Raw genomic sequence first — 26177 nt, 5'->3', positions numbered from 1 at the left:
GAGTCAGAAAGGCAGCGAAGCTCACTGGGGAGCGCGACACCCAGGCTGGTGGGATCCGGCCACCGCCCCCACCCCTCACAGTCTCGGGAAAGTGGCAGAGCGGAGCAGCGCAGACCGAGCCGAGCGGTGCGGACCAAGCCGGGCGGGGGCGGGGCCTGGGCGGGGCCTAGGGCCTGGGCGGGGCCTGGGCGGGGCGTACCCGGCTCCGGGCCGGGGGGGAGGGGGCGGGGCGGGGCCTGGCGGCTGCGCTGCACCACCGGGCACTTCAGGCAGACCCGGCCGCCGCGGCTCGTCGGCGCGCGGCCCCGCACCTGCTGCCCTCGCCCGGCCCGGGGCGCCGCTGCCATGCGGCTGGCGCTGCTCTGGGCCCTGGGGCTCCTGGGCGCGGGGAGCCCTCTGCCCTCCCGACCACTTCCAGATATAGGTGAGTCCCCCGCCCGGGAGTGGGTTGGGGGCCGGACCCGGAAGGGGGACAGGGAAGTGAGGAGCCACTGGGGTCCTTGGGGCCGTCCGGAGACCCTGGTCGGGCCCCGCCAGAGCGCGGCCTGCGCTGTCCCGCTGTCCTGGGCCTAGGGCCCGGTGTCTTGGCGATGGAGTGGAGAGGGAAGGAGGGATGACGGCACTCCCAGCTCGATCCTTTGCGCGGTGCCCGCAGACAGTTTCCGGCTTAGGTGCAAGGCATCGAGGCTCCTGCCCAGCGCTCCCGCGGGATCCTGGAAGGAGGGTCGCTGCTCCCCAGGACTGACGCCTTTGCTTCTCTGGGGCCTAGCTGGCTGTTCCAGCTGGTGCCAGGCCGCCGAAGGGGCACGCTGGCTCGCGGGACACAGTGCAGAGGATCCTTGTAGTGCCCCCGCCCCCCGCCCCCTGCCGTGTCAGGCCGGCCTGCCAGACCCCCGCTAGCCCTGATGTCCTTGCCACCAGAAGCCCGGCTGGGCGGGAGGGGCCGGGAGGAGCCAGGAGAAGGGCGAACTGGCCAGGAAAGAGGCTGGGACACTAACTCCTCCTTGGAACTTTCACTTCCCGCTGCCGTCTTGGGCCGGGGGCCGAGAGGGCAGGCGGGGGTGGATGTCCTGAGGACAGCGGGCCACTGTTTGGGGGGTGGGTACCGGGAGGAAACCGAGGCTGTGGGGAGTGGGTGTGCCTGGCTGGACACGAGGGGTATTTAGGGAGGTGGGGGTGTTTGCTCACCCAGAATGGGCGTTCCCGCCTCTGCATTGGAGGGAAGGGGAGGGCGGCTGGGCACCCGGCCACATGGCTTCGCCCAGTTCCGAGTGAGGGCGTTCCTGAGGGTAGGGGGTGGAGGGGGTGGGGGGAGAGGGGAGGGTCCCTGTGAGAATCTGGGATTGGCCCAGGGAGGTCAAGAAGGGGCTGCAGGCTGGACAAGCGAGCTTCCTTCTCTGGGAACTTGGGGACCAGTGGGTGGGAGGCGAGCCCCCTCGCTCCGATATTCTCTAAGTCCCAGCATGCAGTGCAGGACCCACTCAGGCAGACAGGCCTTGATTCTGGGAGCCTTCTGTGGGTCTTGAGGGCATCAGCCACCCCAGCGTGGGGCCGATTGCCTCAGCGCTCTCCTGGGCTGCCCGGGACTGTAGGTGGCCCCGAGGAGCCGCAGGCTAGACCGGAGAAGCTGTGGAGTGGGTCCTTGGAGCCCCAGATCCTTCAGGATGACCGCCCACTCAGCCTAGCCGAGGTGCTTCATGTGAGCTCCCCTCGCCCCTGGCATGTGGACCTACACCCACCCCACATCAATCAGGTATCTCAAGGCCAAGGCATGGCTGGAGCGGGTCCTCTCCGGGTCTGGCTGCCTCCCCCACCACACCCCAGCACCTGGCTTCACTCAGCTCCCTCTCCCCTCTCTGTCCACGCTCATCTGTCTGCCTGGCTGCCCCCAAGCCATCCATCTCCACTGGGGAGATCCTGAGGCCAGACTTGCTTGCTTCCCCTGGTGTTGCCCGTTTTCTCAGTGGTGATGGTGGCGGGGATTTGGAGAGGGTCAAACCTTCCCCAAAGCCCCCCCGCCCCCAGCCCCATTCTGCAGCTGAGTCAGAGGAAGGGCTGGGGCCTGTGCCGGGGCCTCCATGGTGCTTCCTCTCTGGGCAGGAAGCCGAGAAGGGGCGGCTCAGATACCTCCCTTGACCTCCTCACACAACCCCCAGAACAATGCCCCAGGCCAGGCAGGGCTTCCTGGTCTCTCCCTGGGGATCCCTCCACCAGTGATCTAATCCTCGGTGCTCTCCTGAGGACCTGAGGCTTCTGGTCCCGGGGCAGGGTGAGGGAGGTGACCTGCCTTCTTGGTGCCCACAGAGCAGCCTGCCCGAGGCCCTGAGGATCCAGCTGGAGCTGGACGGAGAGAGTCACATCCTGGAGCTGCTTCAGAATAGGTGAGCTGGTGCTGATGGTGACAGTCACGTGGCCAGCGGCCCCAGTCGCCTTCACTAGGTGTCGGGTCCTAAGTGCTTGCCACTCTCCTGTCACCCCCTGACGACTTCAGAAGGGCCTCATTGTGCAAATTGACCAAGTCAAGGCACAGAGAGGTTGATTAACTTGCCCAAAGTCACACCGCTAGGATATGGTGAACACCGGATTGGAATTCGGACAGCCTAGGGGATCTGTGGCCCAAGCACTAAATGCTGCTGCCTCCAGAGAGAGGGGGAAGTTCGGGGCAGTGGCCTGGCCTCCCGCCTCCCCTCAGCCCTCTCCAGGCCGCAGCCTGATGCTGCACCATGGTGGCACGTGGGCCGGACACTGCCCCTCCCTTTTTTCATCCCACAGGGATTTGGTGACAGGCCGCCCAGCCCTGGTGTGGTACCAACCTGATGGAACCCGGGTGGTCAGTGAGGGACACACTCTGGTGAGTCAAGCCCTCCCGTGCCTCGTTTCTAGCTGAGGGAAGAAGGGGGTGGGGGTGGTAGCCCTGCGGACGCTGCACACCTTGGCCTGTAAGCCTGACTCCTGGGCTCAAGTCCTGGTCTGCTCGGCGTGCTGGCATGAGTGTCCCTGTGCCCTAGGAGGACTGCTGCTACGAGGGACTGGTGCAGGGCCACGCCGGCTCCTGGGCCTCCCTGTGCACCTGCTCTGGGCTCAGGTACAGCAGGTGGATTCCGCGACAGGGGAATGACTGAGGGCACCCGCGGGGGTGCAGCTGGATGTTTTGTGACTTCCTGTCTTTCCCTAGGGGGCTGGTGGTCCTGTCCCCAGAAAGAAGCTATGCCCTGGAGCCGGGGCCTGGGGATCCTCAGGGCCCTCCCGTTATCTCCCGGATCCAAGACCTCCTTCTGCCAGGTCACACCTGTGCCTTGAGCTGGCGCACATCTGTGCCCACCCCCCAGCCTCTGCGAGAGCCCCCCCGTGGACAGCACCCCAGCCATCGGGTGAGGAGGGTCTGCAGAGGGCTGGGCTTCAGTTGTCTCCGGGGCTGACCCCAGAGCGTCAAGCCATTTGTTCACAGGAACAGGGGCTCCGCCCCCGGGGCCCAGCAGCCCTAGGAGGTGGGTGCTAGCTATGGCTCCATTCCCACACGAGGAGCCTGCCCCTGCGGGCTGGGTGACCTGCCCAGGGCCGGGCGGCTGGCTCAGGCCCTTGTGCGTCTTCAGAGTCCACTCCCGCTTGGGAACAGGAAATGTGAGGGTACTTCAAAAAGCTCGTGCAAATGGAATTGGAAGATGAGCTCTGGGTGGACGTTTGCTGCAGCCATTAAGATGCCACTCCAGGGACCGGCGCTGTGGCAGGGCAGGCTGGGCCTCTGCCTGCGGCACCAGCATCCCATACGGGTTCTGGTTTGAGTTCCAGCTACTCTTCTTCCGATCCAGCTCTCTGCTATGGCCTGGAAAAGCAGTAGAAGATGGCCCAAGTGCTTGGGCCCCTGCACCAGCATGGGAGGCCCAGAAGAAGCTCCTGGCTTCAAGTCAGCCCAGCTCTGGCCATTATGGCCATTTGGGGAGTAAGGCAGCAGATGAAAGACCTCTCTCTCTGTCTCTTCCTCTCTCTGTCTGTAACTCTACCTCTCAAATAAATAAATAAATATTTTTTTAAAAAAACAGATGCCATTCAGGATGCTTGCATTCCATGTCCCAGTGCCTGGGTTCAAGTCCTGGCTCCACTCCTGCTATGTGCACCCTGGGGGGCAGCAGGTGGATGGCCTAAGTAGTTGGGTTCCTGCCACCCATGGGGAGATCTGGATTGAGTTCCCAGATCCTGTCTTCTGCCTGGTCCAGTCTTGGCTGTTACAAAGTTCAAAGGCGAAAAACTAGCAGATGGAAGCTCTCTCTCTGACTTTGAAATAAGCTAACTAGGCTGCAGCTCAATAGGTTAATCCTCCGCCTGTGGCACCGGCACACCGGGTTCTAGTCCCGGTCGGGGCGCCGGATTCTGTCCCAGTTGCTCCTCTTCCAGGCCAGCTCTCTGCTGTGGCCTGGGAAAGCAGTGGAGGATGGCCCAGGTGCTTGGGCCCTGCACCCCATGGGAGACCAGGAAAAGCACCTGGCTCCTGGCTCCTGCCATTGGATCAGCGCGGTACACTGGCCGCAGCGGCCATTGGAGGGTGAACCAACGGCAAAGGAAGACCTTTCTCTCTGTCTCTCTCTCTCACTATCCACTCTGCCTGTCAAAAAAAAAAAAAAAAAACTAAATAATTTTCTTTTTTCAAAAATGATTGATTTATTTGAAAGGTAGAGTTACAGAGAGAGAGAGAGACAGAGTGAGAGAGATCATCCATCCACTGGTTCACTCCCCAAAAGGCCACAACATCCAGGGTTAGGCCAGGCTGAAGCTAGGAGCCTGGAACTCTATCTATCTTGGTCTCCCACGCGGGTGCAGGGGCTCAAGCACCTGGGCCATCCTCCACTGCTTTCCCAGGCCACAGCAGAGAGCTGGACTGGAAGAGGGGCAGCCGGGACTAGAACCGGCGTCCATAAGGGATGTCCGCGCCACAGGCAGAGGAATAACTTACTGCGCCACGGCACCAGCCCCTGACTCTTTTTTTTTTTTTTTTAAGATAAACTTAATTTGAAATCCATGTAATTTTTTCATAAAACACATTTCCATGGACTTCTTGTTTCATTTTATTTATTTGAAAGGCAGAGAAACAAGAGGAGAGAGAGACAGAGATCTTCCACATGCTGGCTCCCTCCCCAAATGCCCATAATAATTGGGGCTGGGCCAAGAACCAGGAGCGAGCTGTGGGTCTCCCATGGGGTGGCAGGGATCCAAGTGCTGGAGCCATCAGTGACTGCAGGAAGCTGGAAATAGGGGTGGAGCCGGGACCTGGACCCAGGCACCCGAGTATGGGAAGCAGGTGCCCCAGCACCACCCTAGCCACTGCGTCAAGCGCCCTCCCCTGCAGGAACATTTTGAAGACCCCCTTATACGTGGTTGTCACTTACGAAGCCATAAAGACCCAACTTCCTGAAGTGTAAAATGGGGCTAATAGGACCAACTTACCAGGGTTGCTGGGAAGATTAAATGGATCAATATGTACGAAAAGTGCTTAAAACTATGGCTGGCACAGGGGATTTGATCGTGTTCACTATGATGATTTTTTTTTTTTAATTTGGAAAAAGCACTGCATTTGGAGCCAGCGAAGTGGGACTCTGCTGCCAGCTACATAAGCTAATCTCTGTCCACTTTGGACAAGTCCCCGGCTCTTCTGGCTCTCAGTGTGCTCATCTGTGAAGTGGGCGGGCTCTGTGAGCACACAGGGTCGGGCGGGAGACGTGGGGTCGGTCCCCAGCAGTAGACTCCCTGACCCCTCCTTCCTCCTGTCCCAGCGGAGGCGCGATGTGCTCACCGAGACCAAGACTGTGGAGCTGGTGGTTGTGGCCGATCACTCGGAGGTGAGCCCGTGGGCTCCTGCAGGCCCCGCGCCGCCCTGCCCACCCCCACGCAGGCCCCGCTCACGCCCGCCACCCCGGCCCCACAGGTGCAGAGGTACCCGGACTTCCAGCAGCTGCTGAACCGCACGCTGGAAGTGGCCTTGTTGCTGGACACGGTGAGTGCAGGGCTGGGCCACAGCGCCACAGGGCCCCTCCAGCCCCACCCAGACCCCCCCAGCTCCCAGCCCAGCAAGCCATCGCTGAGCCCAGTCTCTCACTCAGTTCTTTCGGCCCCTGAATGTCCGCGTGGCACTGGTGGGCCTGGAGGCCTGGACCCAGCACGACCTGGTGGACGTGAGCCCGGACGCGGCCGTCACGCTGGACAACTTCCTGCACTGGCGCCAGGCGGACCTGCTGCCTCGATTGCCCCATGACAGTGCCCAGCTGGTGACGTAAGGCCCCGGGGCTCAGCCAGAGGGGCCCTGGTGGACCCTGACCCAGCCAGTCCCCTGCCACCTCGACTCCCTGCCTCAGACCCTAGAGCTCTGACCTCAATGGCTTGGGCTCTGACCTTTGACCTCTGACCCCACAGCGGCATCTCGTTCTCGGGGCCTGTGGTGGGCATGACCATGCAGAACTCCATCTGCTCTGACTTCTCAGGAGCCGTCAACATGGTGAGTCGTCTTCCGGGTCACCTCCTCCCCGGCAGGGTACAGCTTATTCTCTGAACCCCCGGCCCCTACCAAGCTGCCCGAGGCCCACGCCGTGGATATGGAAGGTGGGGCGGGGAGGGTACGGCCTGGGCCAGCGGGCTGGCTCATCAGAGGGCACCTTCTTCACCGTGAGGCTGAGGGTGCAGACTGCCAAGGCCCAGGGGCACGGGTGACCTCCAGGGGCCGTGCAGTGAGGGAAGGGGACGCAGCTGGCAGAGCCCAGGTGCAGAAGCATTCGAGGGGGGCCCAGAGGTCGGAGAGCCAGGCACGGGAGGAGGCAAGCTGCGGCTGCACCTGCAGTGTCCCCTCCCCCAACCACAGGACCACTCCACAAGCATCCTGGGTGTGGCCTCCTCCATCGCACACGAATTGGGCCACAGCCTGGGCCTGGACCACGATTCCCCTGGGAGCCGCTGCCCCTGCCCCGGCCCAGCCCCAGCCAAGACCTGCATCATGGAAGCCTCCACGGAGTAAGGGCAGGGTGCAGGGAGTGGGCGGGGCTGGGGGCAGCAGGGGCGGGGCCAGGGCCAGGGCCGCCCCCACCATCCTTGTCACCTGCCCCAGCTTCCTTCCAGGCCTGAACTTCAGCAACTGCAGCCGCCGGGCCCTGGAGCAAGCCCTCCTGGCCGGGCTGGGCGGCTGCCTCCTGGAGCGCTCGCCCAGCCTGCCCGTGATGGCCGCTTTCTGTGGGAATATGTTTGTGGACCCAGGCGAGCAGTGTGACTGCGGCTTCCCAGACGTGAGCCCCCCACCCCCCACCTTCAGCCCTCTCTGAGCCTCCTGCGCTCCGGGCTGGTTCTGGAGGGGCCCCTCCCAGACCTCTCTCCGCACCCTCTGTGTGTGGGGCTGGTGCAGGGCTCCTGGGGTGGGCTCCAGCTCTGGGCACCCTTCGGGGTCTGGTCTCGGGGTGGGCGTGGGGGAGGCTCTCGGCCCTGCCCTGGCGCTCAGCACTCTGTGCCCCCAGGACTGCACTGACACCTGCTGTGACGCCTTCACCTGCCAGCTCAGGCCAGGGGCACAGTGTGCATCCGACGGCCCCTGCTGTCAGAAATGCCAGGTGGGCACCGAGGGGGGCCCCCCCCAGAGCTCACCCGCTGTGGGCCAGGGTGGAGGGGGGCACACACTGATGCTGCCCCCCCCCCACAGCTACGCCCAGCTGGCTGGCAGTGTCGCCCTCCCAGAGGTGACTGCGACCTGCCCGAGGTGTGCTCAGGAGACAGCTCTCAGTGCCCCCCTGATTCCAGCCTGGGAGACGGCGAGCCCTGTGCCGGCGGCCAGGCTGTGTGTGTGCACGGGCGCTGTGCCTCTTATGCCCAGCAGTGCCAGTCGCTCTGGGGGCCCGGAGCCCAGCCTGCCCAGCCGCTTTGCCTCCGCACAGCCAACACGCGGGGGGATGTGTTTGGGAGCTGCGGGCGCAGCCCGGATGGCAGCTACGTGCCCTGCACCCCGAGGTGAGTGAGCAAACCTGCCTGCTCCCCTGGGTGTCCCCTGTGTGTCCCCCGCTGACCCTGTGTGTCCACTCCCGCATCCCCCAGCGACGCCATCTGTGGGCAGCTCCAGTGCCAGGGGGGCGGGGCCCGACCCCTGCTGGGCTTGGCTCGAGAAAGGCTCTGGGAGATGGTGGAAGCCAACGGGACCCAGCTGAACTGCAGCTGGGTGCACCTGGACCTCGGCAGTGACGTGGCCCAGCCTCTCCTGACTCTGCCCGGTACAGCCTGCGGCCCCGGCATGGTGAGCAGCCTGGGTGGGCAGACCGTAAAGAAAGGGAGCCGTGTGCGGCGGCAGACGGAGCGCGGCCCTGCCATCCCACTCTTGTGTGCTGGCAGGCGGTGGGCATGAGGCTTAGGCTGAGGTCCTGACCCTTGCTCTTCTCTCCCGGGGGGGCAGGTGTGCGTGGACCGCCGGTGCCAGCCTGAGGCTCTCCTGGGAGCACAGGAATGTCGGAGCAGTTGCCACGGGCATGGGGTGAGCAGGTGTGGGGGCTGGGAGAGGGGAGGGGGCTCCAGGGAGGAAAGAACACTGTCTCAGGGACAGCTACACGCGGCTCTGATCCTGGCTCTGCCATTTGCCTACTGTGTGGAGGCAGGTGGCTTTTTTTTTTTTTTTTCTCTTTAAAGATGTATTTATCTGAAAAGCAGACACACACAGAAAAAGAGAGAATCTTCCTCCTGCAGGTTCACTCCCCAAATGGCCATGATAGCCAGGGCTGGGCCAGAAGCCAGGAGCTTCTGGGTCTCCCATGTGGGTGCAGGGGCCCAGGACTTGGGCCACCTTCTGCTGCTTTCCCAGGCACATTAGCAGGGAGCTGTGTCAGGAGAAGGGCTGCAGGGACTCAGACTGGCGCGCTGACCTGGGGAGTCTGAGGCAGGTTGTTAGCCTGAGCGGTCCCTCACCTGCTGAATGGGCTCAGAGTGCCCACTTCCGGGCCCCCAGCTAGGCGCCCAGCATGTCGAAGGGCTGCTTTCCTGTGGGCCCGGGCAGACACTCTCCAGGGCTGGGACGCTGCCCGTCATCCCCAGCACACCTTGCAGCCATGGGCCTCTGAGAGCTGGGCAAGCCCCGTGTTGCTCGCCCTGTCCCTGCTAGGTCTGCGACAGCAACAAGCGCTGCCACTGTGAGGACGGCTGGGCACCCCCCGACTGCACCGCCCGGGTCCGAGGTAGCACAGGAGGGGCTGGGGTGGGGGGCGCTCCTCGACTCTGACCCTGGACCCCTTCACCTCACTCTACCCCCTGCCCCTTGCTGGGTGCGGACTTCTCGGCCCGGCCCGCCTTTGACCCTGACCCTGCCCCCACAGCGAGCAGCTCCCTGACCACTGGGCTGCTCCTCAGCCTCCTGCTGCTCCTGGTCCTGCTGCTGCTTGGTGCCAGCTACTGGCACCGGGCCCGCCTGCACCAGCGACTCTGCCAGCTCAAGGGACCCAGCTGCCAATACAGGTGGGGCATCACCTCTCTGCTCCCTGTTCTTCCACTTGGGACAGTCTGCAGCCTCCCCCCACCCCGCCACGCCCGCAGCTCCAAGCCCCAAGCCTGAACTTGCTGACTGCCTCACCCATACACCTGCCTTCCCTACCCAGGCTCCCAAACCTTCACCACACGGGTCCCCCATGGGCTGCCCGAGATGCCAGGCCACCTCTCCTGGGAGCGCCCCTCAGGCTGACCACCTCCCCCACAGCGGCCCCTCTCCTAGGGGCTCCCAAGGACTCACCTGTCCAAGGGCGCACACAGGTGGCAGCAGGGTCTGAGGCTGGGCCCCCTCCTCTTTTGCCTTTCCGCATGCGCAGGGTGGCCCAATCTGCCCCCCCGGAGCGACCGGGACCCCCACGGAGGGCCCTGCTGGTGCCGGGCGCTAAGGTGAGTCCTGAGGCCAGGGAAGAAGGGGGCCTGCTCGATCCAGCCTCTGGCGTGGGCCCCGGGGAGGCACCGAAGGCTTCAACTCAGAAAACAGCTGGCCTTGCCCAGAGTCAGCCAAGGCAGTCAGTCCAGCCCTGCCCAACCCCTGGCTGCAGGCGCGGAACCCGAGTCCAGCCTTCAGTGGGGAGGGGCAGTGGCCAAGAGGAGGGCGTGCTGGGCTCTTTCAGCTGCCCGAGCTGGTGGCTTGGAGAGGTGGGTGACCTGTGGAGGGCACGTGGCGGGGGGTGGTGCCCAGTGTGCTAGGCCAGGACAAGACCCAGGCCCCCACGTGTGGTAGGGCTGCCGAGCGCCCGTGCCCTGTGCCCCCGGCGTCTGCCAGTAGCGCGTGTGGAGGTGGGCAGCACTCTGGCTCCCCGCTCGTCAGCCACGCATGCCACCCGGTCACTGCATGCATGGCCCCCACTAACCCCCCACTGCCTCGCGGATCTCTCTGCTTCCTCTGCCTCCCTGGGCTGTCAGCTCCTCCTGCTCTCTCATCAGGCCAGCACGCCCGGCCTCCCAGGGGCCCCCTCCAGGCCGCTGCCGCCTGACCCTGTGCCCAAGAGACTGCAGGTAAACCTGGGCCAGGCCTCCTCCCCGGGGGCAGGTGGGAGGCTTGGCGCCCAGCAGCAGTTGTCATCCCTGCTCCCTGCCAGTTAGGTCACCGGGGGCCCCCTCAGCCTTCCGACACTCTGAGCCCCAGCAACAGAAAGGGTGAGCCTCCTGCCTTGGATTCTACCACCATCTGGTGGTCAGCGGCGGGATTGCAGCCGGCCCGGGACTCCGAGGGCCGACCCTCCCCTTCCCCGAGACGGCTAACTGCGCGCATGCACTCACGCCCTCTGCGCATGCCCCCACTCTCCCCAGGCTGACTTTGCATGCAGACCCAAGCTGCTCCGGGGAGCCTCTGCAAGCTCTCACAGCCACCGCCCCTCTCTCTGTTCAGGCTGCACTGGCTGACCGGCCCAATCCCCCTACCCGCCCGCTGCCCGCTGACCCGGTGGTGAGGCGCCCGAAGGTAACCGTGGGGGGAGAGAAGGGCTCAGCCTCTCCCCCCACGTAGGGCTGTGGCGCTGGTGGCCGTGGTGAGACGTCCCCTCTGTGCCCGAGGGCACGTACCCCGGTGGCGCCCTTACTGGTGACAGGTTTGTTCGGAGACAAGGGTGACCAATGGTGCTGTACTGCTGTCCCCAAGCTGGTGTTCCTCCTACCGGTGCATCGGGGCGAGCAACGTGACACCCCCACCCACCCAAGCCGCCCTCCTGCCTCCTCTCTCTCCCAGTCCCAGGGGCCTGCCAAGCCGCCACCCCCGAGGAAGCCACTGCCTGCTGACCCGCAGGGGCGGCGCCCATCAGGTGACCCGCCCGGCCCAGGAGCCGGGATCCCGCCTCCAGTGATACCCTCCAGGTAGAGGGTGGGCGCTGAAGACGGGTGGGAGAGGCGGGTGGTCTGGAGAGAGGGGACTTCTGACCTTTTCCTCTCGGCTTCCCGCGCCCCAGGCCAGCACCGCCGCCCCCAGCAGTGTCCTCGCTCTACCTCTGATCTCTCCTGAGGTTCCGCTGCCTCTAACCCGGACTTAGGACTCCAAGAAGGAGCCTCACCCCTTGGAGTCCCCTCCCCCCACACCAAGATGACCTAAAGACCCAGAGCCTGAACGCGGCGGAACAGGAGTCTTCAGACAGCACGCCACCGAGCAGCACTTTAGGGGACCTGCCCACGGAGCTGCAGCCCGAGGGCCGGGGCGGGGCTGCGGCTGGACGGGACTGCGGGAGGGGCGCACCACCTGTCACCGCTCCGTGCAATAAACTTGGGATCCTGAGCGCGCGGCTCGGTGTTTGTCTGCTAATGCAAACCGCGGCGCTCCTGCTGCGGTTCCAGGTGTGGCCGCCAGGAGACGCTGCCGCCTCAGCCGAGGACGGGCGTCCCAGGACGCGCCCGCGGTGCGCGAGGCCCCGGGCCTCCTCCTATCCTGGCTAGGAGGGCTTCACCGTGCAATTCTGCAACACAGGGAATTGTACGCCCTTCGCCACCCCGGGTCTCCAGGTCTTCTCCCTCGACGCTGAGTGGCCCCCAGGGGCGGCTGTGGACGGCCGGCCAAGCTGTCGGACCTGTTGTCCCCACCCTCTGGCCAGTGGCTGGGAAAAAGTGGATCTGACGTGTTCACAGAGCCCCGGAGCCAGGGCGGGGCGGGGCGGCGGCTCCCACGGTCTCAAGGCCGCTCACCTGCCTCTTCCCCCTCCCCCGCCCCGCCCCCACCTGAGGGCTTGGGAACAAAGGTGCTTTGTACAAGCCGTCACCACTTGGTCGCTTCGCCTTTGGGACACTTGGGCCCCCGGCCCAGAGCGGTGTGGGTCAGAAAGGACGAGCGCCAACCCCCAGGTGCATCTGTGGTTAGACTCTGGGGCTGGGTGTGGGGGGTGGCGTCCTAAACAGCTTTGTCCCTTCCCCTCGTGCTAGCCCTAGACGCGCAAAGAAAAGCAGGCAATACCTGCAGGTGGCTGGATACTCTCAGACCTTGCCCTGCTGCGCTTTCCCCATCTTGGCAAAAGGTGTGTGCCGAACTTCTAATGCTTTCTATGCTGTACTAACAACGCAGGCATAAAATGCATGATCTCCCTTAAAAAAAAAAAAAAAAGACTCCGTGGAGTACGTTCCTCCTCGGTGACCCCCGGGCAGTGTGGTGAGGCCTCGGTTGCAGCTTAGGCTAAACTTGGCGCGCGATGCGGCGCACAAAGGGTTAACGAGAGTTGGCTCGGAGTGGAGAGGCGGAGACGCGTTCCCATTGGTGGAAAGTTATCCAGGGGCGTGGCTCGGGAGTCTCCGCACCCCACCCCCCTTTCCGCAACCCCCACCTCTCCACTTTGTACCTTTCTCGCCCCGACTGCGAAGCGGGCCGGGACCCGCTGGGCCAGACCGGACCCGACCCCGGGGGCGATGCGGCCGCTGCCCCTGCTGTGGACTGTCCTGTGGGCCGCGCTCCTCGGCTCCCCTCTGCGGGGAGGCTCCAGCCTCCGCCACCCCATCTACTGGAACTCCAGCAACCCCAGGTAGCCGGGCCGAACCGGGCGGGCGCCCTGCCGGGCCTGCGCGCTCCCGGGCCGTGCGCGCGCCTGCCACTCGCTCTCGGCGCGGCGCCGCCTGAGCCGGGCCGCGCGCCGGGGCTCCTTTGTTTGAGCCGGCGGGGGAGGGGGAGGGGCGAGGCGCGTCCCGGGTCTCCCCCCGCCCGCACGTGTTGGGGGTGGGCGGAGGACCCCAGCCCCGAGGGCGGTCGCGGGGGCGCGGCGCGTGGGGCTTGGGGGGCTCGGCCCGCGCTCCGGCCCCGCCCCCCTCGCTCTCGCCCGGCGGTCCGCATCCCTCCTGCGGCCCGCGCTGGGGCCGGCCGACCTGAGGGCGAGGTCGGGGGCTGCACTCGGGTGGTAGAGCCGGAGAGGCTCCCCTGCGCGCTGCGCCCTTCCCTTGGGCGCTCGGCGACCCGGGACATCTTTGGGTATCTCTGCTTTCATCTCGATCTTTACCCATCCTCCAGTCTCAGCCCTGCCCTCTTCCAGCTGAACCACCTTTTAGGCCAGTCATTTGACCTCCCTAACCTCAGTTATGTCATCTGCAAAATGGGCTAATAATACCTGGTAGCCTAAGAAGCCAGGCGGCTCCGGAGGCCGCGTGTGTGAGGGAGATGCGGGCTCCGTGTGCAGAGAGACCATTATTTATCCGGCTTTCTCTGCTGCCTGCCTTGGAATCCGCAGCTCCACTGCCTCATCCCCTCCCCAGTTCTCCCTGCTTCTCTGCTGTCCCCATCTGTTTTCCTTGCTGATTTTCTGCTTGATACAATCTGTGTTCATTTGTTCGCTGGCTAGCATTTATTAAGCACGTACTGTGTGCAGAGACCTGTGCTAGGCGGCTGGGGATTAGCAGAGGGGACCTGGGACCCTGTGCCCTGGGAGCCCACTGACCCCGGTTGGGGGGGCTGGGTAATGACCTGTCACTACAATACCAATACCAAGTGATAAGGCCTATTGTTTTCCTCAGACCCTGAGTTCCTCTCTGTTCCAGACCAGTGCCTCTGAATTGGGCGAGGACCTGTTAAAAATTCAGGTTCCCAGTTCGCCCGTGCACTTCCTCCTGTGTACTTTTCCAGGCACTGGAGTTGGGACAAAGCGGGATGGCCCTGTCCTGCTTAGCTTGCGTTTCCTAAGGCCTGGCTGAGCCCAGGAGCCCTCATTTCTGAACCCCAGGGGCTGGTGGCCTTCTGGCCGGCCATCCACTGAGGGCCAATGGGGGCTTTCGCAGGTCACACTTTGCCTTGTGTTGGTGGGGTGGGGGTGGGGGTGGCTTTTCCTCTGGTACTGGCTGTCCCTGCAGCTCCCAGGAGGCTGCGCTCTGGGCAGTGTGTAGAGATGGCGTGTGCCTGGCACTCCTCGCGCCAGCAGGAGAGAAGAGAGGAGGCACCTTGCACCCAGCACCCAGGGCCTGCCTTCCACCGTGGGCTCAGTGTCTGCTGGGGGTGGGAGGTGCTCCCAGGCCCCACCTCCATCTCTGTCCCTGAATGGTGGGCCAGTCCGTCTGCCCGTCTGTCCCAGCAGCCATTTGCCTATGAGCTCACATACAGGTGCTGTGCCAGGCTAGTGTGGGCCCCTGTGGGGTGGGTGATGCTGGCTCACAACGAAGCCCCGTGGCGGTGGGCACCATGGTCCCAGCCCCTTCCCCGCATTGAATCTCTGAATGGATGGGTCAGGACTTCAGGCTGGGGTTTCTGAGCTGCCCCGGCTCCAGCAGGTGGGAGAGAGAGAGGCTGGCGGGGACCCCTGAGAAGGGGTGCGAGACCCTCGCCCCGCAGTGCTGGGCCAGAACCCCCTAGCCCACCCCTCCCTTGTCTGCAGGCTGCTCCGAGGTGACGCCGTGGTGGAGCTGGGTCTCAACGACTACCTGGACATCTACTGCCCGCACTATGAAGGCCCAGGGCCCCCCGAGGGCCCCGAGACCTTTGCTCTGTACATGGTGGACTGGCGGGGCTACCAGGCCTGCCGGGCCGAGGGCGCGGGCGCCTTTAAGCGCTGGGTGTGCTCGCTGCCCTTCGCCCCCTCTGGCCCTGTGCGCTTCTCAGAAAAGATTCAGCGCTTCACCCCCTTCTCCCTGGGTTTTGAGTTCTTGCCTGGAGAGACCTACTACTACATCTGTGAGTGGCGGGGTGGGCACCTCTGGGGGGAGCAGGGGAGAGAGCAGCAGGCTCCCAATGCGGCCACCTGGCCAGGCAGACAGCAGCGGGGAGGGGGGCCAGGAGAGGCCAAGGCCACCACAGCTCTGGGGACCTGCGGCACCCAGAGCAGGGCAGGGGAATAGCCAGAGGGAGTCTGTAGAGAGGAGGGGGAGGCAGAGGAGCCAGGACAGGAGAGGGGGCTGGGGCAAGGCTGGGGGCACAGAGACACTCCCGGGGTGCAGTGTACAAAGCCCCAGCGCCTGTGCTGACTTCTTCCTCCCGTTTTCCCTCCAGCGGTGCCCACTCCGGAGGCTCCTGGCAGGTGCCTGAGGCTGCAGGTGTCCGTCTGCTGCAAGGAGAGCAGTGAGTGGCTGGCGGCCATGGGGGCCCTGGGGAGGGGGGGCCTTGGGAGCATCTGCTCAGGGCTCCAGGTGGGGCTTCCACTCGTGCCCCCTCCCCAGCTAGCTTTGTGGGAGCCTCCACGCACCCTTTGTGGAGCTGGGCTTTGGAAGGGTGAGCCCCTTGCAGGCCTGAAGCCTCTGAGCTGATGGCCTCTGCAGATTGTCTGGGAAGGGAGGGGCTGGCTCAGGAGACCCCGCAGAATGGGAGTGAAGCATTCCTGGGCAGGCTGGAGGGGGGGGCGGGAGGCCCCACCAGCTCTCCTTCTCCCCTCACAGAATCTGAGTCCGCCCATCCCGTCGGAAGCCCCGGAGAGAGCGGCACATCGGGGTGGCGAGGGGGCCACGCGCCCAGCCCCCTCTGTCTCTTACTGCTGCTGCTGCTCCCAATCCTACGTCTGCTGCGAGTCCTCTGAGCCAAGCAGGCCTTCCCTGCCGCCCCAAGGAGCCAGAGGCCCCCCGGAAACCCTGGAGGAGGAGGAGGAACCCTGCCACCACCGGTCCTGGGGGACAGACGAGGTGGAGCATCTCTGGGGGTCCAAGGGCTCTGAGATGACCCTTCTAGGACCCCGCCCCCTCGCCTCAGGTTGAAGAGGAACGCGAGGGAGCTGCAGACAGCCGGGCCCCCAGAGCAGAAGCAGGACAGACCTAGGAGCTTCGCCGGCTGCTCCACGCTCTCATCTCAGCCCTGGGAAGATGGGAATTTGCTGGAATAGGACCCCTGAGCCAGCCACGGCTGAAGGCCTGGGGACAGGTGGACTGCTGGCCCCCCGCGAAGCAGCAGCCCTGGCATCTGTGCCCGGGGGCAGCACCTGCCCTGCCCAGGGGGTCACTCACTTGTCTTCTGTGAAGACGGACTTTGCCATGAGGTTGAATTTCATGCCAGTTTGTATTTTTATAAGTGTCCGGACCAAACTTTCAATAAACCACCCATCTTTTCGTTGCCCTCCCCAGCCTACTGCCCGCTGGCTCCTTCCCTGCTGCCCGTGCCCCCAGCCTGGCAGGGTCTGACCTCCACACCAGCTGTGCACAGGCCATCCCTGCCAGGCCTCGGTGGGCACCCCTCTGGGCAGGGCCGGGTGGGTGCCAGCAGCAGCTGTGGAGTTTGGCCCCTCTCACACCTCGCCGCCGCCTTCCCGTGCTGGGCAGGGGCAGATGCTCCTGGAAGCGCATCCACGTGGGGCCCTGCCCAAGCTGCTGGGGCTAAAGCAAAGGGTGCTAGGAGGCAGCACCCGCCATTCAGGGTGCCCGGGTCCCTGAGCTGAGCTGGGCAGCCTTCCCCCTCCCCAAGGGCACTCTGGGCGGTGCCTGGCCTAGAACTGGGAAGGTGGGGTCAGATCAAAGCCTGCTTCCCCAGCGGCCTCTTTGTTCTTGGCTTTTATAAGGAGGAGGGGGAGGGGCCGAGGAGGGAGGGCCCATGCTCTCTGCCCCGCACTCACGCTCCTGCTCCGGCGGCGGCGGGCGAGGCTCCGACGAGGCACCAAGCCCGCCGGGGTCCGCTTTCTGAACGGTGTCCCCTGTGGAGCCAGGGAAGGGGCACCCCTTTCCTGCAGCTGTGCTCTGTCCGCCCTGGTGCCCCGCAGCCTCCCCTGGCAAGGAGCCTGCCGGCCTGGCACCGAGCCCGCGATCGATAGGTGGATGTTGTGCTGATTAGCTCGGCCGGCTGGCTGCGGCAGCGAGAGGCGGCGTGTGAACATGGTGGGGGGGGGGGGGAGGGAGGACGCCACGGGTCCCGAGGCTGGCGGATGCCGAGATGCCCAGGGCTGCGAGCCCCTCCCCCGCCCCGCTCTGGGAGGCGAGACTCGCCCACCACCGTGCCCCGACTTGGGCTGTCATCCTTAGCGTTGAGTCTAACGCTCTGGCGGAGGTCTGGGATGGCGAGCAGAGAAAGCTCTGAGGCAGTCCCTTCCCAGGTGAAGGCCAAGTCTATAGGGCCGTCGCCAAAACCGAGTCTTTGGCTGGGGTGCGGAGGCGTGAGAGTGGAGTCTGAGCTGGGGGAGCTATGGGCTGTGTCTTCCGGTCCTGGGTTCGAATTCTGTCTCTACCATCATCCAGGAAGATGGCTACGTGTTGCCATGGAAACCGTTGTGCTACTGCCCCCGCCCCTCACCAGAGAAACCGCGAGCGAATAGGCCAGGGGCGATTGGTTAGCAGCGACTCCCGACCCTGGAATGAGAACCGTGGGGGTCTCTCCCCATCTCCCGCGGCCCCACACACCCCTCCCTTGCGGCCCGAGGCGGGTGCGCTCGCTCCGGAGTCTGAGACTGGCACGCAGATCAGCCACTGATAAAGAACGCATGTGCGAGAGAGACGCTGGGCCGGTGGCCTTTCTCCGCTCCCAGACACACGCCCTTACCCAGACGCGCACGCCCGACACAGACGCCCGCCCTCGCCTGCCGCCCAGCGCTCTGCAGGTGCGAGGGCGGTGCCTGGGTGACCGCCAGGGGCTGCTCTGGGGGTCGACAGCTCGACAGCTCGAGCCCGCCTGGCTGCAGGCGCTCAGGCCAAGCGGACCCTCCCCGTGTGCACTCTCCTCGCAGCCTGGGCCCTGCGCAGGTGGCTGATTCAGTCTGGGGCGCGGCCCCGTGAAGAGCTGGGACCCGGGCCGCTCCTGAGGCTGAGACGGCCACGCACCAAGCCCTGAGGCGTGTTCTAGGGCGCGGTGCCAGGAGGCTGGGTAGGCCGGCAAGTTTTGGGGCGTCACCGGCCTCCCCTAAACTCAGAGGCGCTAGACAGCTGAAGGTGGGGCCCTCATTCTGCTGGACCTGCCCTAGTCTCTCCGGAGCAGATGCGAAAACTCCACTTGTCTCTGCCTCGCCCTGCCTCCCTGTGCTGAGAGCCAGAATCCGGATCCCTGAGACCCAGATCCTGCCGGGTTGCACATCGCCCTTTCCCCTTAGAGACTAAACCCTGAAGTTCTGGTCTTTTATTTCTTCTTCCTTTTTGTGCCTTTTGTCCGTATTCATCCATTCAGTGCATTTGTGCATTCCCAGCGCTCCATGATAGCTAAGGGTCGTCGGGGGATCCCCGGCGGTGACGCAGTTGGAAAGGGTACACTCTGGTTTCCGAAGAGCCAATAGAATCCCGGGGCCTGGGGCATGAGGTCATCAGCTGTGATGTCCATTGGTTCAAGCCTGGAGGCGAAGAGGGGGTCCCCATAGCAACCGACGGCGCGTCCGAGCTAGTAACTTGGGGAGTGGTCCTAACCTGAGCTGCCGCGGCGGCTTAGGTGGGTGTTTGGAAGTGGGCTGGGCAGCTGGAGTGGGGCTCATTCTCCCAAATCCTGCGATTGCAGCCTAACCAAGCTCTTGCGCTCTTTTTTCTTTTTTCCCTCAATAAAAGTAATGGTCAACGCCATTTAACCCAGAAAGATTAGGAAGAGGTTATGGGCTACAGCGTGGGGTTCCTGGGTGCAGAGCTGCAGCCGCCAGGAATGTCACTTCTGAAATCCTTGTGTTCATCTGCATATCGTCTGCATCTCATTTGCATTCTCTTCATTTAAGGTCAAATTGGGCAGACATCTCCGCATCCCCATTCCTGTCCCTTGTCTGTACGGGGAATCTTATCTCCACGCACTCTCTGATCTCGCCCTCAGCTGTCCAGCTCCACGCCCCACCCCACCCCCACTCGACAGTGTCTCTTGGGAGTGGGAGGGGGCAAACCGTAGCCAAAGGAGAAAGGATATGGATTCTGCCTGTCCCTCTAGCTGTTTGGTGACAGATGGGGGAGTGTTGGTCTCTACTGCCTGGAGACTGAATTGGCAAAGCCACGGCAGGGGGAGGTGCCCCCCGCTGCGTGGAGGGTCCCCAGGGCCAGATCACCCACACACCTGGCAGGGTGCTGGAACTCAGAGTGCCCGGTTCCAGCAAGGGGCAGGCCTGCCCACCTTCTGGTGCCAGGGCAGCTTCCTTCCTCCAATTAAGCACTAATGAGGTGTCATTAACCCTTACCTTGCCTGCCAGCCCTCTGGTGAAATTCAAATTCATGGTCACACACCAAGGAAGAGGGGGGAAAGGAGGACCTTTGAGGACACTGAGAAGTGGTGAGGTCAAGAGACCAGGAAGCCAGGAGGCAGGCATAACCGGCCTGGGTATTCAACCACAGTCCTAGGAACGGGTGTCCCATCCCCAGAATGCTTTTATTCTTTTGTTTGTCAATTCAACAATTTTTTATTAAACACCTCACCTACTTCTACTGACTTAAATACCAGGCTTCACGTTAGATACTGGGGATCCACACTTGCATCAGACATGATCACTCTCCTTAAGGAATCTGCAGATTACCCCCAGAGACAGGCTGGCTAGTGCATAATTATAACACCAAGTGCAGATGTAATATAGAGCTATGTACGAAGTGCTGTGGGAACACAGGGAAAATGGGCTGCAAGACGAGGTTTTGCTTCTGAAGGGCAAATTTTATGGCAAAGAGTTATGGATGAGTAGCACTGACAATGTTGGTGTGTCTGGCATGGTCCTGGGTCCGAGTTAAATGTTTCCAGGGCTGCTGGTATCTGCTGTCCAAGAGTTGTATCTTTGGCATCTGTGTGTGTGTGTGTGTGTGTGTGTGTGTGTGTTGTCTAGCTCCCTCTGTGTCTGGAACCCCTTCTCCTGAACACACATTGTGGTTTTATTACAGATCAATGTTTGCTGTGAGGCTCTAGTGTAGATTGGCCTGAACCTGCCCAGCCCAGGGGAGGGAAGTGCAGAGCTGAAGTTGGCTCCTCGGGAAGGGGCAGGCAGGTACCATCTTCACCCTGGGAGCCCAGACCCCAGGACTCCTAAGTGACAACAGGCTGGCCAAGGGCGGTCAAGGGCTGGGCGCCTGGCTATGGTGGGATGTGCCCAGACCATAGACACTTCTGCCTCTGACTCCTCAGAGGAGGCCTGGGGGTTACAGCCCGTACTCCCCACCAAGCACCCAGGCGCCTCCCCCAGCCTGCTCCTCCAGTGTCTGCAGCGAAGCAGGCCGGCTCAGACCTGTCTGCTGGCTCCCTCCCACTAGGAGCCGATCCTTTCCAGGGGACACAGGGCTGGGGAATGCTGGGGCCTGCTGGGAAGGGGCCAGATGCTCCACCCCGGCCCTCAAAGGCTCCCTCCTCCCTCCGGCCTGGATTCTCCCTCACCCACTCGGGGTGCCACTTTGCAGGTTTTTGCACAGACGTAGCCAGCTCTGCCAGGGAAGCCCCTCGGCCACTGGGTAGAAAATGTGGGGCCGGGGCTGTGGCAGTGAGGGCTGGGGAGCCTCGGCCTGGGGTCTCTCTGTCTCCCTGCAGCCAATTCCTGGAAAGCAAACTTTGGGGAAAACCTGGGAGGAGAGTTGTGGGATTCAAAAGTGCCTCTGGGGCCTGAGAAGGGCCAGACCCCCTTGCTCCACTTGGCCAGAACCTGCCCCCTCCCCATTGCCCTGGAGTCCTGCCCTGCTCTCCAAGGCCTGGATCCCCCTCCTTCCTGTGCTAGCTTCTCTGGAAGCTTGGGAATGAGTGCGAACAAATGTTAAGGAGACCTCAGCAGATAACCTTTTTTTTTTTTTTTTTTTTTTTTTTTTTTTTTTTTTTGACAGGCAGAGTGGACAGTGGGAGAGAGAGACAGAGAGAAAGGTCTCCCTTTGCTGTTGGTTCACCCTCCAATGGCCACCGTGGCTGACGCACCGCGCTGATCCGAAGGCAGGAGCCAGGTGCTTATCCTGGTCTCCCATGGGGTGCAGGGCCCAAGCACTTGGGCCATCCTCCACTGCACTCCCGGGCCACAGCAGAGAGCTGGTCTGGAAGAGGGGCAACTGGGACAGAATCCGATGCCCCGACCGGGACTAGAACCCGGTGTGCCGGTGCTGCAAGGCAGAGGATTAGCCTAGTGAGCTGCAGCGCCGGCCTAGCAGATAACCTCTTAATAATAAGGTTGGTGAAGCCGGCATTAATCAAGCATCTCTCTACCATGGTGCTCAGCGCTTCCCAGACATCATGGCGCTCGGTGTGCACCGTGGCCAGCTCCGGAGCGGGGTGTTATTATGCCCACTTGACAGAGAGGCAGCAGGCAAGTGCTAGCACTGGAATTCAAACCCAGGCCGGCGCTGCCAGCTGCGAAGTTGTGCTGCTCCCACTCAGCACCCCTTGACTGCATCTCGGACACACGCGCACCTAGAGCAGCCCGGAGCCACCTCCCCAGGCCAGGCTTCTTGGTTGCTGGTCTCGGTGGGGGGCACAGGGACTGTTGGAATCAGAGACTGTGACATCCTGAGCCCACCCACCCACCCAGTGCTGCCTGCTAATTCCCAATGTCCCGGACCACACACTGTGTACCGTGTTCCCTGCTGCCAGTCGTGTGTGGCTGTTCCAACAGCATGGAGCCATGCTGACACGTGCACTTGGAAGTCACGGGACACGTGGATTGCCCTCCTTGTGAGCACCCAGGTTTCCGTGTGACCACGGCTCCAATAGCCTGCCTGTGCGAGCTACACGTGGGCCCTGCGCAAGGTGCAAGACCTGTGAACATTTCATGTCTAAAGCTGGCGGCTGCCTCTCCTGCTCTTCCCTTTCACAGGCTCCTTGTTTATTTGTTTAATGAATTATTTATCCAGGCTCCCCTCCCCCTTCCCTCTTGGCCTCCTCCTCCCCCAGGCCCTAGCCTCCATGATTTATTGAACACAGCTCAGCTCTGTGGTTGCCACCCGCTGTCCCGGGAGCCACATTGGCCACACAGCCCGAGAGATCCCGGCCCCAGACCTGCTCAGCTCCCTGCTTCCTTGGGCCCCGGGGGAGGAGGGGAGAATGCGGCAGAGTGTCAGAGAGCCCCCAGGAGGCCTGAGCCTGGAGCCCCTGGAGAGCTCACAGCAGCCAGTTAGAGTGCTGGCAGGCCCGAGGGTCACTGGGAGAAGAAGGCGAGGCTGTTGGGGAGAGGACGGTGGTTGGAGGCCCCGGGGAGAGGTGGATCAGCGTCCAGGCGCAGTCCCACTGTGGCCACTGTGGGGCATGAAATCAAGAAACCAATGTTATGGGTCTCAACCAGCTTTTTATTTCTTTTTAAGAATAGAAGAAAAATATCAGAGTGCAGCCTCTTTAGTGAGGGTATTGTTTCATGAAACATTGTTTCATTCACGTGTGTGTGTGTGTGTGTGTGTGTGTGTGTGGTGGATAACAAGGAAAACTCCCTCCTCCTGTGGGTCACGGTTAGGGACCATGTGCTATAAATAAAGGCCTGGCCCCATCCATAAATGCCAGGGTCCTCTCATGACCCAGATGCCACAGAGGGCGGCCCGGGCTTGCTGAGCAGGTGCCAGGCCTGGGGAGGGTGGCCCAGGTCTCACACACAGGGACCCAGCCTCTGGGAAGCTGAGAGCTGTAGATAGGCCCGAGCAGGATGGCCAGAGGTGTCTACTACACACGGAGCTGCCACAGAGTCGTGCAGCTTGTGCATGGCACAAAGGAGCCACCAAGGGCAAGCTGATGTCAACCCAGTTGTCCTCTCCCAGCGAGGGAGAGAGACCCAGGGCTCTCCACTGAAGGGAGCAGCACCCTGGCTTTAGCACAAGGGCAGCACCTGCCAGGAGATGCACTCTGGGGACTAGGGATGTGACAGGGTGCTTGCTCCGACGCACACAAAGGCCCGCATTAGCCACCAGCCCTGTGAACAGAGGCCCAGGGACAGAGGACCGGACCTCCGGGGTACAGGCCCAGGCCCCGCAGAGAGTATCTCAACTTAAAAAAAAAAGAAGTTTGGCCGGCGCCACGGTTCACTAGGCTAATCCTCCACCTGCGGTGCTGGCACACTGGGTTCTAGTCCCGGTTGGGGCGCCGGTTCTGTCCCGAGGATGGCCTGAGTGCTTGGGCCCTGTACCCTGGGAGACCAGGAAGAAGTGCCTGGCTCCTGGCTTCGGATCGGCGCAGCACCGGCCGTGGTGGCCATTAGGGGAGTGAACCAACAGAAAGAAGACCTTTCTCTCTGTCTCTTCTCTCACTGTCTAACTCTGCCTGAAAAAAAAAAAAAAAAAAACCACCAAAACAAAACACAAAAAACTGAAGCTTAGCGGCTGGCACTGGGCCCTGGTTCAAGTCCCAGCTGCTCTGCTTCTAATTCAACTCCCTGCTAATGTACTTGGGAAAGCAGCAGAGGATGGTCCAAGTGCTTGGGCCCCTGCACCCATGAAGGAGACCCAGAAGAAACTCCTGGCTCCTGGCTTTGGACTCCCCATTGCGGCCACTGGGGAGTGAATCAGCAGATGGAAGACCTCTCTCTCTTTCTCTCTCTCTCTCTCTCTCTCTCCCTTTCAAATAAATAAACAAATCTTTAAAAAAAGGAAAAGATAAACCAGAAGCTTAGACCTCTGGGCCGGCATTGGGGCACACTGGGTTAAGTAGCTGCCTGCAGTGTTGGCATCTGCTAGGAGCAAAGCCAGTTTGAGCCCTGGCTGCTCTGCTTCTGATCCAACTCCCTGCCCAGGAAAGCAGTGGAAGACGGCCAGAGTGCTTGGTCCCCTGGGACCCATGTGAGTGACCAGGATGGGGTTCCAGACTCCTGGCTTTGGCCTGGCTCAGCCTGAGCCTTTGCGGTCATCTGGGGAGTGAACCATAGAATGGAAGATCTCTGTCTCTTCCTGTCTCTCTATAACTCTCCCTTTCAAAATAAATAAAACTTAAAAACAACAGCAGCAGCAAAAAACAAAAGACAGCAGCTTAAACTCCACAGAGAGAGTGGCTTAAATCCTGCAGAGAGAGTTCCAGACTCTAGGGAGGGCAAAGTATTGGATTCTTTTTTTTTTTTTTTTTTTAATGATTTATTTGAAAGACAAAGCATGAGAGAGGAGAGAGGAGAGAGAGAGTTAATTTTCCAACTGCTGGTTCACTCCCTGAATGGCAGCAATAGCCAAGGCAGGAAGCCATCTGGGTACCCCACATGGGTGCAGGAGCCCAAGTATTCCAGCGATCCTCCACTGCCTTCCCAGTCTCATTAGCGGGAAGCTGGTTGACAAGTGGAGTTTCCAGCAGTGACCTCGCCCCCTGTACCACAAGGTCAGCCCCAGTGGTGCCGGGTCTAAAGAGGAATAGCTGGTGGCCGGCGCCGTGGCTCACTTGGCTAATCCTATGCCTGTGGTTCCGGCACCCTGGGTTCTAGTCCCGGTTGGGCTCTGGGTTCTAGTCCCGGTTGCTCCTCTTCCAGGCCAGCTCTCTGCTGTGGCCCGGGAGTGCAGTGGAGGAGGGCCCAAGTGCTTGGGCCCTGCACCCACATGGGAGACCAGGAGGAAGTGCCTGGCTCCTGGCTTCAGATCGGCACAGCGCCGACCATAGCAGCCATTTGGGGAGTGAACCAATGGAAAGAAGACCTTTCTCTCTGTCTCTCTCTCACTGTCTATAACTCTCTCTCTCTGTCTCTCTCTCTCACTGTCTAACTCTGCCTGTCAAAAAAAAAAAAAAAAAAGAGGAATAGCTGGATCCTCAGTCCTTAAGCAGGAAGCAGATTCCAGACACAGGACTTTGGGTTTCCTAAAAGGGAATCCCAAGCCCTAGACAAAACCACAGGCTCCCACTCACCAGGAGTGTGAGCAGTGGCTCTGTCCACTGCGGGGCCCACAGAGCCAAGCCCGCCTGTGTGGAGCAGGGAGGGCCGGGAGGGGAAGGGGCTGGCAGTGGGGGCACCTGGAGCAGGCAGGTAGCATCATTCAGGGGATGCTATCTCTGCTTGGGGATGAGGAGCCAGGGGCCAGGGAGAGCTGTTTGCAAAGTCCCCCGACTCCTACCCCAAGGGGCCCAATTTATTTTCTTGCTCCAGAAGAGGGAGAAGAAATCCCCCGGGGTGGAGAAGAGCCCAGAGAGGCCTCAGCCTGCCCTTCCCTGGTAGCAGCCAGGCAAGCACACAGCCCCACCCCCAACCCTGCACCTGAGGCCCACTGTGGTCAGGACCCTGCCCTGCCAAGGATCAGCCAACAGAGGGTGCCTGAAGCACAGTCGGAAAACCGCCTCTTGGCGTCACGGGCACGGGCACAGGTGCTTGGCATGTGTTCTGAGGATCCAGTCTCTCCTGGTTCTGTCTGGTCACTCTCACTTAGCCTGGGCCTCTTAGCCGGAGCCAGCAGAGACGGGGTGGACATGCCTTAGGTCTCTCCTGGGTTTCTAGTTCCTAGGATGAGCACGCATGTGGGTTAGTGTGTGCGAGGCATTGTGTGAGCGTGCACGTGTCTGCGTGTGTGTCTCTGTCTCTGTGTGCCTGTGTTCCTCCCGGGCTCCAGCTGGCTGCCAGCACCCTGACCCCTGTGTGCCTGCCAGGGGTGTCTGTGTGTGTGTCTGTTCCCCGCCTCTGGGTGTCTGCGTTTTTGCCCAACGTCGTGTGCGATGTGGGTGCTCGGTGTCCCTCTGAGGACAATGGCTGTGCTGAGAGCTGGAACACAAGGTGCTCTGCCCTGAGGGGCAGCATCTGCACGAGTAGGAGTGAGAACGCCCGGTGACACCACTGGCTGCCCCAGGAGGGTCCCCCCCCCAGAGAGTGAGGAGCCCTTTGTGCCTGCCTTGCTCTGGCCAAACATCCCCTGGCCCCCTCCCGCGCCCTGGGCCCTGGGTGCTCGGCCCTTCCAGCACCCATATCCACATTCCTGGGGCTGGGCTGCTCTACTCCACCTCCAGGAAAAACAAGCCTCAGGCTCAGCCGGGATCGTGGGGTCGCCAGCTGTCAGGTCCACGGTGCCAG

The 26177-nt window shown here is 62.4% G+C and overlaps 2 protein-coding genes across 19 annotated transcripts; both read left to right on the top strand.

Moving 5' to 3' along the window:
- Positions 1 to 216: 216 nt before the first annotated feature.
- Positions 217 to 11734, top strand: ADAM15 (ADAM metallopeptidase domain 15). 18 transcript variants are annotated; one of them, XR_016210593.1, is made up of 23 exons: positions 217 to 424; positions 1593 to 1753; positions 2305 to 2381; positions 2773 to 2851; positions 3009 to 3094; positions 3176 to 3371; positions 5766 to 5831; positions 5918 to 5986; positions 6093 to 6262; positions 6403 to 6484; positions 6845 to 6993; positions 7088 to 7262; positions 7488 to 7580; positions 7670 to 7974; positions 8059 to 8254; positions 8411 to 8488; positions 9110 to 9182; positions 9321 to 9459; positions 9807 to 9876; positions 10417 to 10488; positions 10572 to 10629; positions 10862 to 10933; positions 11198 to 11322. XR_016210593.1 is itself a non-coding variant. In XM_070077600.2 (23 exons), the coding sequence occupies exons 1-23, from the start codon at positions 346 to 348 to the stop codon at positions 11455 to 11457; spliced, it is 2613 nt and encodes an 870-aa protein (XP_069933701.2). In that variant the 5' UTR covers positions 217 to 345; the 3' UTR covers positions 11458 to 11734. The 18 variants fall into 18 exon arrangements, 16 of the variants coding, with proteins under 16 accessions (XP_069933701.2, XP_017201324.4, XP_017201322.4 ...); XR_007924257.3 differs by having other exon boundaries at positions 10396 to 10488; XM_070077600.2 differs by lacking the exon at positions 10572 to 10629 and adding an exon at positions 11415 to 11734 and having other exon boundaries at positions 1593 to 1690; positions 10396 to 10488.
- Positions 11735 to 12725: 991 nt separating this feature from the next.
- Positions 12726 to 16456, top strand: EFNA4 (ephrin A4). The gene is made up of 4 exons (XM_008264361.5): positions 12726 to 12962; positions 14793 to 15088; positions 15404 to 15472; positions 15787 to 16456. The coding sequence occupies exons 1-4, from the start codon at positions 12850 to 12852 to the stop codon at positions 15921 to 15923; spliced, it is 615 nt and encodes a 204-aa protein (XP_008262583.1). The 5' UTR covers positions 12726 to 12849; the 3' UTR covers positions 15924 to 16456.
- The last annotated feature ends 9721 nt before the right edge of the window (positions 16457 to 26177 follow it).

The sequence above is a fragment of the Oryctolagus cuniculus genome, chromosome 7 (assembly GCF_051225735.1).
Source record: "Oryctolagus cuniculus isolate XC-2025 breed Fujian yellow rabbit chromosome 7, ASM5122573v1, whole genome shotgun sequence".
Taxonomy (NCBI): domain Eukaryota; kingdom Metazoa; phylum Chordata; class Mammalia; order Lagomorpha; family Leporidae; genus Oryctolagus; species Oryctolagus cuniculus.
The sequence above is the reverse complement of the archived record's forward strand: the minus strand, read 5'-3'. Positions and strand labels throughout refer to the sequence as shown.

Bases quoted from the DNA above. Each gene is read 5' to 3' on its own strand.
- ADAM15 (XM_017345833.4), top strand. From the start codon at position 346: ATGCGGCTGGCGCTGCTCTGGGCCCTGGGGCTCCTGGGCGCGGGGAGC. The intron at 6,994-7,087 runs GTAAGGGCAGGG...CACCTGCCCCAG, and splicing joins ATCATGGAAGCCTCCACGGA to CTTCCTTCCAGGCCTGAACT. The intron at 10,489-10,861 runs GTAAACCTGGGC...CTCTCTGTTCAG, and splicing joins CTGTGCCCAAGAGACTGCAG to GCTGCACTGGCTGACCGGCC.
- EFNA4 (XM_008264361.5), top strand. From the start codon at position 12,850: ATGCGGCCGCTGCCCCTGCTGTGGACTGTCCTGTGGGCCGCGCTCCTC. The intron at 12,963-14,792 runs GTAGCCGGGCCG...CCTTGTCTGCAG, and splicing joins TGGAACTCCAGCAACCCCAG to GCTGCTCCGAGGTGACGCCG. The intron at 15,473-15,786 runs GTGAGTGGCTGG...CTCCCCTCACAG, and splicing joins CGTCTGCTGCAAGGAGAGCA to AATCTGAGTCCGCCCATCCC.